This window comes from Myxocyprinus asiaticus, chromosome 17 (assembly GCF_019703515.2).
Source record: "Myxocyprinus asiaticus isolate MX2 ecotype Aquarium Trade chromosome 17, UBuf_Myxa_2, whole genome shotgun sequence".
Taxonomy (NCBI): domain Eukaryota; kingdom Metazoa; phylum Chordata; class Actinopteri; order Cypriniformes; family Catostomidae; genus Myxocyprinus; species Myxocyprinus asiaticus.
Window position 1 is genome coordinate 13,789,115 of NC_059360.1, and position 13,655 is coordinate 13,802,769.

At 37.9% G+C, this 13,655-nt stretch overlaps 1 protein-coding gene across 1 annotated transcript; it reads right to left on the minus strand.

Annotated features, from left to right (window-relative positions):
* Positions 1 to 3,578: 3,578 nt before the first annotated feature.
* On the minus strand, positions 3,579 to 11,203 carry LOC127455545 (potassium channel subfamily K member 3-like). The gene is made up of 2 exons (XM_051723532.1): positions 10,778 to 11,203; positions 3,579 to 8,244 (listed from the first exon to the last, which is right to left on the minus strand). The coding sequence occupies exons 1-2, from the start codon at positions 11,058 to 11,060 to the stop codon at positions 7,376 to 7,378; spliced, it is 1,152 nt and encodes a 383-aa protein (XP_051579492.1). The 5' UTR covers positions 11,061 to 11,203; the 3' UTR covers positions 3,579 to 7,375.
* Positions 11,204 to 13,655: the final 2,452 nt, after the last annotated feature.

The following is a 13,655-nucleotide window of genomic DNA, read 5'->3' on the forward strand; positions in this document are numbered from 1 at the left end:
GAAAAGTATGAGCATGTACAGCACTCAATACTTAGTTGGGGCTCCTTTTGCCTGAATTACTGCAGCAATGCGGCGTGGCATGGAGTCGATCAGTCTGTGGCACTGCTCAGGTGTTATGAGAGCCCAGGTTGCTCTGATAGTGGCCTTCAGCTCTTCTGCATTGTTGGGTCTGGCATATCGCATCTTCCTCTTCACAATACCCCATAGATTTTCTATGGGGTTAAGGTCAGGCGAGTTTGCTGGCCAATTAAGAACAGGGATACCATGGTCCTTAAACCAGATACTGGTTGCTTTGGCACTGTGTGCAGGTGTCAAGTCCTGTTGGAAAATGAAATCTGCATCTCCATAAAGTTGGTCAGCAGCAGGAAGCATGAAGTGCTCTAAAACTTCCTGGTATACAGCTGCGTTGACCTTGGACCTCAGAAAACATAGTGGACCAACACCAGCAGATGACATGGCACCCCAAACCATCACTGACTGTGGAAACTTTACACTGGACCTCAAGCAACGTGGATTGTGTGCCTCTCCTCTCTTCCTCCAGACTCTGGGACCCTGATTTCCAAAGGAAATGCAAAATTTACTTTCATCAGAGAACATAACTTTGGACCACTCAGCAGCAGTCCAGTCCTTTTTGTCTTTAGCCCAGGCGAGACGCTTCAGATGCTGTCTGTTGTTCAAGAGTGGCTTGACACAAGGAATGCGACAGCTGAAACCCATGTCTTGCATACATCTGTGCGTAGTGGTTCTTGAAGCACTGACTCCAGCTGCAGTCCACTCTTTGTGAATCTCCCCCACATTTTTGAATGGGTTTTCTTTCACAATCCTCTCCAGGGTGCGGTTATCCCTATTGCTTGTACACTTTTTTCTACCACATCTTTTCTTTCCCTTCGCCTCTCTATTAATGTGCTTGGACACAGAGCTCTGTGAACAGCCAGACTCTTTTGCAATGACCTTTTGTGTCTTGCCCTCCTTGTGCAACGTGTCAATGGTCGTCTTTTGGACAACTGTCAAGTCAGCAGTCTTCCCCATGATTGTGTAGCGTACAGAACTAGACTGAGAGACCATTTAAAGGCCTTTGCAGGTGTTTTGAGTTAATTAGCTGATTAGAGTGTGGCACCAGGTGTCTTCAATATTGAACCTTTTCACAATATTCTAATTTTCTGAGATACTGAATTTGGGATTTTATATATATATATACTATATATACAGTGGCATGCAAAAGTTTGGGCACCCCTGGTCAAAATTTCTGTTGCTGTGAATAGTTAAGTGTGTAGAAGATGAACTGATCTCCAAAAGGCATAAAGTTAAAGATGAAACATTCTTTTCAACATTTTAAGCAATATTAGTGTATTATTTTTATTTTGTACAATTTTAGAGTGAAAAAAAGGAAAGGAGCACCATGCAAAAGTTTGGACACCCCAAGAGATTTGAGCTCTCAGATAAAATTACCAAGGTCTCAGACCTTAATTAGCTTTTTAGGGATATGGCTTGTTCACAATCATCGTTTGGAAAGGCCAGGTGATGCAAATTTAAAAAAATTCTTGTCCCAACAATCAGCAGACATGGGGTCCTCTAAGCAGCTGCTTAGCATTCTGAAAATTAAAATAATTGATGCCCATAAAGCAGGAGAAGACTATAAGAAGATAGCAAAGTGTTTTCAGGTAGCCGTTTCCTCAGTTCGTAATGTAATTAAGAAATGGCAGTTAACAGGAACGGTGGAGTTCAAGTTGAGGTCTGGAAGACCAAGAAAACTTTCAAAGAGAACTCCTAGTAGGATTGTTAGAAAGGTAAATCAAAACCCCTGTTTGACTGCAAAAGACCTTAAGGAAGATTTAGCAGACTTTGGAGTAGGGGTCACTGGTCTACTGTGCAGTGACACCTGCACAAATATGACCTTCATGGAAGAGTCATGAGAAGAAAACCTTCCCTGCATCCTGACCACAAATTTCAGCGTCAGAAGTTTGCAAATGAACATCTAAACAAGCCTGATGCTTTTTGGAAACAAGTCCTGCAGACTAAAGAATTTAAAATATAACTTTTTGGCCACAATTAGCAAAGGTATGTTTGGAGATAAAAGGGTGCAGAATTTCATGAAAAGAACACCTCTCCAACTGTTAAGCACAAGGGTGGATCGATCATACTTGGGCTTGTGTTGATGCCAATGGCACAGGGGAACATTTCACTGGTAGAGGAAAGAATGGATTAAATTAAATACTAGCAAATTCTGGAAGCAAATATCACACCATCTGTAAAAAAGCTGAAGATGAAAAGAGGATTGTTTCTACAACAGGATAATGATCATAAACACATCTCAAAATCCACAATGGACTACCTCAAGAGGCGCAAGCTGAAGGTTTTTCCATGGCCCTCACAGTCCCCCGACCTAAACATCATCGAAAATCTGTGGATAGACCTCAAAAGAGCAGTGCATGCAAGACAGCCCAAGAATCTCACAGAACTAGAAGCCTTTTGCAAGGAAGAATGGGCGAAAATCCCACAAAACAAAAATTGAAAGACACTTAGCTGGCTACAAAAAGCTTTTACAAGCTGTGATACTTGCCAGGGGGTGTTACTAAGAACTGACCATGCAGAGTACCCAAACGTTTGCTTTGGGCCCTTTTCCTTTTTTGTTATTTTGAAACTGTAAAAGATGAATATAAAAAAGTAAAATTGCTTAAAATATTAAAGAAATGTGTCATCTTTAACTTTAAGCCTTTTGGAAATCAGGCCATCTTTTGCTCGCTTAGCTGTTCACAGCAACAGAAATTTTGATCAGGGGTGCCCAAACTTTTGCATGCCACTGTAAATACAGGGTTGGGGAGTAACGGAATACATGTAGCGGATTATGTATTTAAAATACAAAATATAAGTAACTGTAATGCACTACAGTTACAGTTTAAATAATTGGTAATTAGAATACAGTTACATTCAAAAAGTATTTTGATTACTGAAGAGATTACTTTGCATTTTATTGTCATTTGTTTCATTTAATATTTAGTCCTTTCAGATGGAAAACATTTATACATATAAATGATGCGATCCAAAGTGCATTTGAACAGGTGAAACACTTTCTTATGATGTGTTACATTCATACGAGCAGACAGAGAAGTAAGTTTGAAGTAGGTTTGGAGCAGAAGAAATAGAAATAAACCTTGTGTAAACTGTCAGCTTTACGCTAAGCTAAAATGCGATTTCTAGCCATTTTACATGCACGTTACCAGGCACAATCATATTTTTTTATCAAGAAAATTAGTTAGTAAATTAGTAAATTAGTAATACCTTTGATATTAGGGCAAAAATCGTATTCTTGATAATAATTTTTGTATTGTTTTCCTGTAAAAATATCTAAAAATCCTTAAAACAAGTTCAATTTGATTTATATTGTTTTGGAAACAACACTGCATTAGATATTTAGGTTTTTCAGAGAATGTATTTTTAACATGTGTATTTTGTCTCACTGTACTGGCAGAGTTTTTATAGTCAAAACAAGTGAAAAAAATCTACCAGTGCTGAAGAAGTAATCCAAAGTATTTAGAATACGTTACTGATCTTGAGTAATCTAACGGAATACGTTACAAATTATATTTTACAGCATGTATTCTGTAATCTGTAGTGGAATACATTTCAAAAGTAACCCTACCAACCCTGACTATATATACATATATATATATACACTTAAAGCACTAGCCCCAAATAATCTGAATGGAGAACTAGACCTATCGATTTTCCTTTGATCAAATTAGGCTATAATTATACATTCCACTGACGATATATATTCTTTGGCATAGGACATCAACAGAAATTCAAAATGTGAACACTAACATTGATTAATGACGGCATAGGCCTATACCTGATGTTTCAATGAGTGGATCACATTTGACTGTTGTTGTTTAGTGATTGTATAAAATCATGTATATTTTGTAATACGTGAGTGTGTGTGACATGTTGTGATTTTGTAAATTTGCATTCAGTTGTATCTGGGTCAGTAAATTGTATTGAGAGTTAATTGTGTGTCTTTTATTGTTAGCACCTGGTGATCGTTTAATTGATTCTTGTGACAAATCATGATTGAATATATTCAATAATATATATTCAATGAATAGGTAAAGTCATGTAATGAATCTACAGAGATGTGGTTTGTATATAAAAAAGAGGGTGAATATGATGATTGTTTTACACATTGAGTAAGGCCTGTGCGCCGACACGTAATAAAATAAATATTAATAAAAACATTAGTCGTTTACTATCGGAGTGCGGATCATCTCGTCATTCTATTATGAAAGCCAAATGGATCGACGCACCCCAAAAAATACAAAGACAATATAAAACGATAGAGCGTGGTGTAAAAATAACTTTATTGGATATTGCAGAAATAGGCTACCCTTTTTTTACTTTTTCAAATTTCCTTTATATTTGTTTTGCAGATGATTTCTTATCAAAGTGCATTTATGTGACCCCTCTGACAAGAATACTCCCACAGCCATTTTAAAGAGCTCACAATAGGCTTGCAGCAAAACAAGCAATAATTACAACAAAAGCATATGCCGAAGGGGGCAGTGATATGCAAAAAAGGACCCCCCAACAACTTTTGGGCCAGTTTCTATGTAAAATCCTAGGCCGATTTCTCTTCCCAGTCTGCCCCTGATCATATATGTATTATTTGAGCAGTAAAAATGTCTAAATCATCCTTTTAGCAGTGGGCTTCTATTCTGGGTGGATGTATTTCAAGTTATATGTTATCAATGTGATTTTCTGTGCTAAAAGCAATTTGTATGGAACCCAGAACATTTCTTTAAGACCTTTTACAGTACAGACTGTGTTAAGTGAAAATACATATTAATATCTAATCCTAGTTCCATAAGTGACTCAAATTTCCAATATCTTTTTGAAGTTTTAATACAACAAAATAAACCAATACAAAAAAAGTATTAATTCATGCAAATAATGTGCCTAGTATGATGTCAAATAAGCAGGAATTTCCTCTCAGATCCATGGACAAAATAGGAATGAGTCTCAAATGAATTATTTTGAGATTCCAATCAGCAAAGAGATATTTTTGACCTGGTTTCTTAAGTAAGGATGAAAATAGAAACATAAATGCACTGTACACTATGTCCTACCCCCATTGACAAAGATATTTTTTACCTTTCTCATGGGCGTACTGTAGATGCCAAATCAAAAAAAAAAAAAAAAAAAAATATAGAAGGAAGAGCAACAGATGCCGCCACCATGGGGGGCAGTACAGGCATTTGTTGTAATGTCGTTCCTTCTGTCACTGTGTCATGCATGTTTAATAGCTGAAGGCAAAGTTTTGGGCACAAAGCGCTTTCTCCTTGGCAGGATGTGAAGATGGCACACTCTCCAGTGTGGGCCAAACATAGCCTGAGCAGCAAGGCCTCTCTGAGTCATGGGGGATTCACAGGACATGATGTCCAGATCGTTGCTGAGAGCACTTGGAGAACTGTCAGAGCACGTATGGGAGAACTGCTATTTTTCCCAGAGCCGCAGTTCAGACCGAGGTCACACTTATACTTGATCTTCAAAGCTGACATTTACTGTAGGTGCTAAACAGCAAGGGTGATTAAGTACTCCAGGTTCAATAGTCTAATACAATTCCCTTGTCCAGGTGTTGGCACTGGGCAGGATATGGTTTCTCAGTGAGATTTGCGCAAATATCATTGTGTGGAGACAACTTTGCTCTGTCGGTCTGAAATACCATTTTATCACTTCGTATGACTTCCACCCAGTTAATATACTGTAAGAGGCTTCAAAAGGTTAGATTAGATATTCCTTTAACAATCTGTACAGAGGTGGGCAAAGAGTAGGAGTCATGTTGGTGTGCCATCTGGATCAACAAATATCTAATAGGTGTTTCATTTTGTTGGTCATCTTGAAGTCTAGTACAGCACTTTACAGGAGACTAATTACAGTATTGGAGTGGGTAGAGTCTGGCAACAATATCTTTCATCATATATCACATTTAAAGACCCCATAAAATCAAAATTGATTTTAGCTTTGAGGGCATCTATATGATGGATAAAATTAAGGTTTAGTATATATATGCATTTAAAATGTAAAGTCTCTCTGTTTCGTGAAAATGGGCCAAAAATATTGATGCCGCAGCTTGCACTCACAGGCATATCTAAATATTTGTCCAATAAAGTTCTACCCTGAATGAAAACATCCCCTCCTCCTGGTACAACCTAGTTCTCATTAGAAATAGCAAAGAGCCAGGGAGTGCTGAGTGACTCCAGCCAGGTCTCCTAAGCAACCAAATTGGCCCGGTTGCTAGGGAGGGTAGTCACATGGGGTAGCCTCCTCGTGGTCGCTATAATGTGGTTCGTTCTCGGTGGGGCGCATGGTGAGTTGAGCGCGGATGCCACGGTGGATGGCGTGAAGCCTCCACACGCACTATGTCTCCGTGGCAACGCGCTCAACAAGCCACGTGTTAAGATGCGTGGGTTGATGGTCTCAGACGCGGAGGCAACTGGGATTCGTCCTCCACCACCCAGACTGAGGCGAATCACTACGTGACCACGAGGACTTAAAAAAGCACACTGGGAATTGGGCATTCCAAATTGGGTGAAAAAGGGAGAAAAAATCAAATTATGGTTCATGGCTCTGATGTCAATTAAAGGCTACTGGCTATTTTTAAAAAGGGAAAAGCACTTCGTTATATCCCTCCTGAACTTCATGTTTCAATAGGAAGTAAGTCAACACAGGAATGTACTGCGTTCGTCAGCAATGATTTCATAGGATGAGCACTTCGTTATGTCCCACATCAATTTCCTGTTTCAATAGGAAATGCGTCAACACAGGAAATATAAATGTGTTCATCAAGCGATTTCATGGGGTCATAGTATTTAATCATAGTATATTTAATAAAGGGTGTCAGATATAGTTTGGTCAACATGCCATTGTCAAATAAGTAATTTGAAAACAATCAAAAGGAATGTAAAAAATGCAAAACAAAAAAAAAAAAAAATGACAAACCAATGGCGTAATAATACCATGAGTATGCCATCTAAACAAAGTTAAATAATATTACAGATTAGATGTGTTTTTTTAGACATTCTTTTTTAGTCCAGAATGGCCAAAATACTGTATATTGCACCCTTTTAGGGTCTTATTTGAGTTATCTGAGTTATTTGAAGTAGAAGTCCACTGGAATTCTCATTAATAGTCATCAAACAAAAAGTGATATGATAGAGTATAGATGTAGGTTATAGTGTTCTTTTATAAGTTAATAACTGCAAAAAACATCTAGCGTTCCACCTCAACCTTGGGTGATCCATTCAAGCATCTGTATCTATGAAAAGAAATTATGTAAAACAATACACATTTACAGTGGCTCCTAACAAGAACCTGAGGTTATTCAGACAGAGCTGCGTCTCTTGGAAAAGAGCCTAAATGGCGAGATGTTTCTCAGGTCAGCGGACACAGTGCTAATGGTTGAGCAGCGCTGGGGGTTGCACACACAGCCCGTGGGGCCACGTTCAAAGAAGAGGTGGGGCGAAATATCTCCTTGCTCCATTAGCGCACCACTGAAGGACAGATCCTGCGGAAAGATCACTATTTTCTCCCGGCTTCGGTACCACAGGCAAGAACACACTGTTTGGAAGTGAAGCACCTCTGCATAGACACTCTTCAGTCCTCGCCTTTTGTCTCGTCCCATGGCAACAGGGGTTGGAGGGTCTGTGCGGCGTGGAGGAGGGGCTTTTTGCTTATCTTTGGAGAGGAGAGCCCTCTGCTCTGCATCCCTTCTCTCATCTTCCATGTTCATGGTCATGAACCGTAGCACCACTAGATTGAGAAAAGCACCAATTACTGTGAGGCCCATCAGGATATAGACAAAACTAAAGGCCACGTAATGAGGGTCATTCTGGAGAGCGTTGTCCTTCTGAAGGGCCACGTAGTCCCCAAAACCAATGGTGGTGAGGGTGATGAAGCAATAGTAGAAGGCATGGAAAAAACTCCAACCTTCGTAGTGGGAGAAGGCAGCTGCTCCCACACACAAGGTGCTGATGCAGGAGAAGAAGCCTATGATAACCATGTTGGCCATGGAGACTTCTGGACGCCGCAGACCAATGCATTTCTTGGCTTTGTGCAACAGGAAGCGGACGACAGTGTTGATACGTTCGCCCAGGCTTTGGAACATCACCAGGGTGAGGGGGATGCCCAGAAGTGCATACCCCATGCAGAATGCTTTCCCAGCATCCGTACTGGGGGCAGCATGGCCATAACCTTGAGATGAAGAGTAGAACAGGATAGGTTGTTTAAAGTTTTCACTGAAGACATTATGTGATTTTATGTTTGGAACATAGAATTAATGACTGCCTCGGGACTATAAAGTACCATTCCATAGCTGTACACAAAATAATGTTAGTGCTCTTTGAGGGTTTACGTCAGTTGAAATAACATTTGACCTTTAACAAGTCAGGGAGGAAAATTAATAAAGTAAACAGACTGTTCAGCAGATGTACACCCCCCAGGTTTATTTGTACTGAATGTACTTTAACATTTTGTAAATATTATTATAGACGACCAATACACTTAGCTATCCCAATTTTGTTATGATTATGATGATAAAGTAAATTCCCCAATGAGGGCAGATTAATACAGCATTAGCCTGGAGATTTTTAAAAGCTCTCTACATAGCTCTCAGTACTGAGATACCAAAAAGAACCATAGATTACTTTTTCAAAAGCAAACTGGGATAACAAAGTTTGTAAATAGTCTACTTGTCTAGTCATTTTATTATGGCATTACATAATCTCTATTCTACTCTAGAAATAGATCATTTAAGCATCATGTTCTGTTGAGACTGACTTTCTTTTCAGTCCTGTAAATGAAAAACTAATCATTTTAATTCTTAATTAACCTAATATATTCCCTTTAAGTTATTATAATATGTTTCTCTGACCTTATCAAAACCCAGATTTAGCCCTCTGCTGCATCACAAATAGTTGAATAACATTGTTCCCCTTCCTTTCAGGCCAAACTTAGTATAAACACTTGCAGAAAAATACAATAACAAAAATAAAAATAAACTGGCAGAAGTGCACACTGAAAAGAAAAATTGTGGTAAAGTTAATATAGCAGAAAAGAGGGGCTGGGTAGCTCAGCAAGTATTGATGCTGACTACCACCCTTGGAGTTGCGAGTTTGAATTCAGGGTATGCTGAGTGACTCCAGCCAGGTCTCCTAAGCAACCAAATTGGACCGGTTGCTAGGGAAGGTAGAGTCACATGGGGTAACCTCCTCGTGGTCGTGATTAGTGGTTCTCGCTCTCAATGGGTCGAGTGGTAAGTTGTGTGTGGATCGTGGAGAGTAGCATGAGCCTCCACATGCAGAGTCGCCGCGGTGTCATACACGATGAGCCACGGGATAAGATGCACGGATTGACGGTCTCAGAAGCGGAGGCAACTGAGACTTGTCCTCCGCCACCCAGATTGAGGTGAGTAATCGCACCACCACGAGGACCTACTAAAGTAGTGGGAATTGGGCATTCCAAATTGGGAGAAAAGGAGATTTTAAAAAAAAAGTAAAAAAAATATAGCAGAAAAGATTAAGTACTTTCTACATTGAATAATTTAGTTTAAGCGTGAACTAGAAAATATTAAGTAAATTCTACCTTTGTACTCAATTTAAACATGTAAATATTAATGTGCTAGCTTAATAAATATGTGAAATAATAAGTAAATATTATTCATGATTGTTTGTTCTCTTTACAATGGGCCATCATGTATCATTTCTAAAGAAGAAAACCTTGTCATATTTATTGGCTAATTTAAGTCAATTTTACAGGTAAATAAATAAGTAAATTGCACTTAACTTTTCAAAGCTGGTGTTACCAGCATGCACTGGGCTTGAATAATTTATGAGCTTGTATGGTTTACTGTTTCCAAGTTGATTTACACTGTTTTAATTGCTGATTTTGTTGATAAGTATGATAACTTTTTGTTTTTTTAAATCTGAAGTTCATTTTCTACTCAAAATTACCCGTTCATGATATAAAGTGCTACATTGCTTGAATAAAATGTACAAACATAGAGTGAGTAAAATTACAAAGTAAAATTTACTTGAGATTTTCTCATTAAAGCCACCACGAATTGTGTGTAGCCTTTACTTGAAAGTATCAGTTAAATTTACTAGCAATTTCTGCGTGAAAATTGTTTCCTAGGTTTTTTTAAGTAAACCTCACTACAATTTTTTTCTGTGTACTTGGTGATGTACTTGTAAATTCATTGCATTTAATCGTGTTTTAAACATAATATTATGAGATCTCATAATAATTCTGTTTGTATTCACTTCTCATATGATAAGGAAAAGTCCTGAAAGATTAACCTGACAGTTCAGTTATGTTTTGACATGGTCTTTGAGGGTCTCCAGACCCCAAACAGAACATGAGGGTTAAAGGGGAGTAAAACAGTATATTCTATACATGTAATGTAGTTCCAACAAGTATTGTAACATACAGAGAGTATGATCTAAAATACAGAGAGAAAACTGACAATGTCACATTATCAAAACTGCTCTTTTAAAAATAACCCATTTTCATTTAGAATTAATGAATCCACCGGAAGCAATGACCGGAATCTTTAGCATTTTTTCTTTATTTACATATTTGTCTCAGAAAAGAAATGGATGATCGTAACAGGTAGATTACCTATATTAAAAATACATACATTTAGACCCATATTCACACTGTAAGATCGAACGAAGTTAATTGAAAATTCAAAACAATTTAAAAACTTGATGACTTGAGTGAAAATTACCTATGGTCGTTATCACAGTGATGGCGAAGTAAAAAGACCCGGCGAACTTCCACTGGACTCCGGCTTTGTGAGGTTTCAGAAGCAACACAACCTTTTCAATTCGGTCAAAGTCAAATCTGGTGAGATTATATTTGTGCATGAGTTGAAATTTTCGATTATCAAGTTTGCCCTTCTGGCTTTCCTCCTGCTTTGACTCCAGAGCGTCAAAGACTCCCGCTCCAATGAGTAAATAGGACAAAGTGCAGATAATCAAGGCGAGTGTCCGCACGTTTTGCTTCCTCATCTTCTCATAGTCACCTCAAAATATCCCTCAGTTTTCAAAGCTCTGGTATTCCTCATATGGGAACTTTCGTGGTTCATAGCTCCCGTGTAAGTCTTGACTGCAAGGATCTAGCTGAAGAGGATCTCCTGGAAAACCTGTCACAAGGGACTGCTATTCAAAGAAGCCGTGTTTTGTGGGAGCTGTTCTTTCAGCACCACCCCCAGTGATTAATACACACACACACACACACACACACACACACACACACTCCATATATGGTTATATGTTCCTTGCAGTTTGCCTGGTCAACTGAGACTAAGAAACAGGGGGTTATACTTTGTATCTCTGGTCACATTTTACATTACAATGACTATGTTACATTGTAATAACATTGTAATTAATAAGTACTTAATGTGCAATTATTTTGTGGAGCTGTTTTTAAAGATACCTGATTAGTATTTTTACTACTGTAATTAATAGTAATTACATGTAAAATATAACATGGACCCAGTAATGTGATGTGTTGCATTTCCATGTAAGCATTGACAAGCTTAAAGCTGGAAACCCAGGGCAACTTTTCTGCAATTAATCACCCTCGTGTATAATGACTTTTCTATGGAGGTAAGATATATTATACTTAATTAATGCAAACATAATGTGTGGTCACAACACATGCACAATAAATGCACTTGCATTTTAAAATCAAAGAATCAAAGAGTCAGCAATTAACTGGTTTGATTCAAGACAAAAATATTATTTAACCAATGAATCAACCTGAATACATTAGGTTACACCAACAAAACTAACTTTTAAGAATTAGATCAAGTAGAAAAAGTTTGGAAATCATCGAATCATCTATGGAAGATTTCTACGGGAGGTTTACAGGAAAGTAACTCAATGCAGCAAATGGTTACTAAAACTTTTTCCGATCCTGATCACTTGCACTGTTAGCTGACACTTTGCATATTTCAACAAATGGTTTCCAGGCTTCATAAATTATTGTCTAGCAACATAATTAATGCTCTAGTTTCTGAGTAAATATCAGTGGCCCTTTGTGGGCTTGTGCAGGCGCATCCTTTGCGTAGCAGTTTGCCTTTTTACTGCCTCTCTGCGCATCATTCTGAATGAATGACAGTGGAGTTCCTTTAAATATATGTGAAGGACATCTGGGTAGTAACATTTCGAATGATTTTGCTGTCAAGACAGAGAGTGCTGTTGTCTTTGGAAAACAAGTCCCAGATTGTGGTTATTCTATTTTCTTTTAAAAATGGAACAGCTGTTTAGTCACCATAAGACAGGAAACATTATGCCATGCGTCACAGACTTCTCCAAATACATTTGACAAAAAGGTTAATTTAAAACATATATGTCTTTGACAGTATTAAGAACATTTAGTTTGCGCAAAAGTGAAAATTCTGTTATCATGTACTCACCCTGTTGTTCCAAACCCATATGACTTAATTAGGCAGAATATTAGCCTTCATTGTGAAAAAAATAGAAGATGCATAACATTCTGCCTAACACCTAATTTTGTGTTCTATGGAAGAAAGAAAGTTATATGGGTTTGGAACAACAACATAGGGATAAGTAAACCCTTGAAGCTCTGAAGGTGTTTTTAAAGATTTCCTGTTTCAGTGGCATGCCCAAAATTAAAGGCTTATAATTAAAAATAAAAACAACAACAAGAAAAGAAAAAAAAAACAAGGAGGGCAAATTGTTTGATATCAAGAAAACTTTTACATTTTTTAAATAATATAGGTTATGATAAATTATGAGACTCTCAGCATAAGAAATTGCTGAAAAATATTGAGACAAATTTGTTTTCTTATTTTTCTGATTTTACAATGTGTACTGTACAGTTGAAGTCAGAAGTTTACATACACCTTAGCCAAATACATTTAAACTCAGTTTTTCAAAATTCCTGACATTTAATGGTAGAAAGCATTCCCTGTCTTAGGTCAGTTAGGATCACTAATTTATTTTAAGAATGTGATATGTCAGAATAATAGTAGAGAGAATTATTTATTTCAGCTTTTATTTCTTTCAAAACATTCCCAGTGGGTCAGAAGTTTACATATACTTTGTTATTATTTGGTAGCATTACCATTTAAATTGTTTAACTTGGGTCAAACATTTTGGATAGCTTTCCACAAGCTTCTCACAATAAGTTGCTGGAATTTTGTCCCATTCCTCCAGACAAAACTGGTGTAACTAAGTCAGGTTTGTAGGCCTCCTTGCTCGCATGCGCCTTCTCAGTTCTGCCCACAAATTTTCTGTTAGATTGAGGTCAGGGCTTTGTGATGGCCACTCCAATATCTTGACTTTGTTGTCCTTAAGCCTTTTTGCCACAACTTTGGTGGTATGCTTGGGGTCATTGTCCATTTGGAAGACACATTTTTGACTGAGCTTTAACTTCCTGGCTGATGTCTTGAGATGTTGCTTCAATATATCCACATAATTTTCTTTCCTCGTGATGCCATCTATTTTGTGAAGTGCACCAGTCCCTCCTGCAGCAAAGTACCCCCACAACATGATGCTGCCACCCCCATCTTTCACGGTGTTCTTCGGCTTGCAAGCCTCACCCTTTTTCCTCCAAACATAATGATGGTCATAATG